Genomic DNA, 1,781 nt, shown 5'->3' on the forward strand with positions numbered 1-1,781 from the left:
GTCCAAAGTCATGGGTTGCTGGGTCACAGCAGATAGTAGATCGTTAACCCAGGACCAGTATATCTGGATAAGGGGGCAGAACCAAAATATGTGTTCTATTGTACCTCGGTGGCTCCCACACCTCCAACATACGGGGTCGACATTAGGAAACAGTCGGTGAAGCACAGCCGGCGTATGATACCATCTGAGCACAATTTTATACAGGTTTTCTTTATAGCTTACAGATAGAACTCCTATGTGCTGCCTCCCAAGTATCAAGCCATTCTTCCGGGCATAAAGACCGGCCTAGAGCTTCCTCCCATTTAAGCATGTAGCCAAACTTATGTGAATTCCCCAGCGTTGAGGTATGCAGGAGGCGGTAAATGGTGGAAACAGTTCCTTTGGTGTGGGGATCCTCCATGCATAATCTCTCAAAGGTAGTCAGGGCCTGGAAGATTGCCATGGGTTGGAGTGACAAAATATAGTGCCTTATTTGTAGGTAGGCATAAAAAGAGGTACGGGGCAGTTCCACTTTGTCACATAGTTCAGTAAAGGAGAGCAGCCTCTTCTCAATTGTATGTAGGACATGTCTAATTTGGTACAGACCTCTGTCCTTCCAGGGTCCAGACATTGACCCAGATAGACTATCTGGTATTTGTGGGTTGAGCATTATGGAGGTTAACCTCGAGGCTTGTGATGTTAGACCATATTTATTCTTGCAAGCCCTGCACATCTCCATGCGTTTCTGATCACAGCAAGGAAATCCAGAAAAAAGGATATTGGGCAATTTTTTTTTTTAATAAACTGTTGCCAAGATTGTCCCAATTTTGGTCACATGGCTGGAACTTTTTTTTACCTGATCCTTGTGACAAAAGAATATTTTTGTGAATGTGGTCAGTTTGCTGATCACAAGCTCCATTATCCTGCAATCCCCCATTATCCTATCCAATCAGTCAGTCTAGATGACCAGTGAGGTTTTATAATAAACGGGTGTGTTAATCCGTGACTGCTAGTCCAGAAGTCAGAGCCCTAGGAAGTTGCTAAACAGCTTAAATTAAAACACTGTCACCAAACAGGAAGTCAGGAGAAATCTTGTCAATTCACCAGACTGAAATCAACAAAAAACTTCACAGAAATTCTAACATTTGCTTTTGAAACCCAAAACAAAGATAAGTTTTATCATCCATTCCACTTTTAATATTCTCTTTGCAGTGCTTGATGAAGCTGACCGTATCCTGGACATGGGTTTTGCTGATACAATGAATGCAATTGTGGAAAACCTGCCGAAGAAACGACAAACGCTCCTCTTCTCTGCAACTCAGACTAAATCTGTGAAGGACCTGGCTCGCCTAAGCTTGAAAGATCCGGAATATGTGTGGGTTCATGAGAAGGCAAAGTTCAGGTGAGCTTGGGCTTCATCTTTTCTGCACGCTATTCATGTTTGAGAATTTGTTGTGGGAGAAATAATGTAGTCTGCCACTGCTGACCTCGTCTGCTCCTGCAGGCACTTGGTTTGCATAATGTATAGGAAGGAAGCAAACTGCATTGATGTCTTGCATATTCAGTTGCCCCTCTCCCCTGATCCATGCAACACTAATTTTACACTGAAAAGGTAATCCCACACTAACAGTTTAGGAGAACCACTGAAGTAATTGCCAAGCCAGTTACTATTAGTAAGCAGAGAAAGAAAATAAAGCGGCTCTTATTGGCAAAATCACATGTCTAAAATACTTTAAAATCCTTTATTCTAATCAATAAAATACATAAATGGATACACAGAACAATTTTGGCAGTACAAAGAG

The 1,781-nt window shown here is 42.1% G+C and overlaps 1 protein-coding gene across 1 annotated transcript in view; it reads left to right on the plus strand.

Moving 5' to 3' along the window:
* LOC140321065 (probable ATP-dependent RNA helicase DDX10) overlaps window positions 1-1,781 on the plus strand; it is a gene marked incomplete at its 3' end in the record, with an annotated part of 11,941 nt that overhangs the window by 5,613 nt on the left and 4,547 nt on the right. Inside the window, 1 exon segment of the mRNA XM_072397950.1 lies at window positions 1,192-1,381. Coding sequence (XP_072254051.1) covers window positions 1,192-1,381 — 190 coding nt within the window.

The sequence above is a fragment of the Pyxicephalus adspersus genome, unplaced genomic scaffold (genome assembly GCF_032062135.1).
Source record: "Pyxicephalus adspersus unplaced genomic scaffold, UCB_Pads_2.0 Sca532, whole genome shotgun sequence".
Lineage (NCBI taxonomy): Eukaryota > Metazoa > Chordata > Amphibia > Anura > Pyxicephalidae > Pyxicephalus > Pyxicephalus adspersus.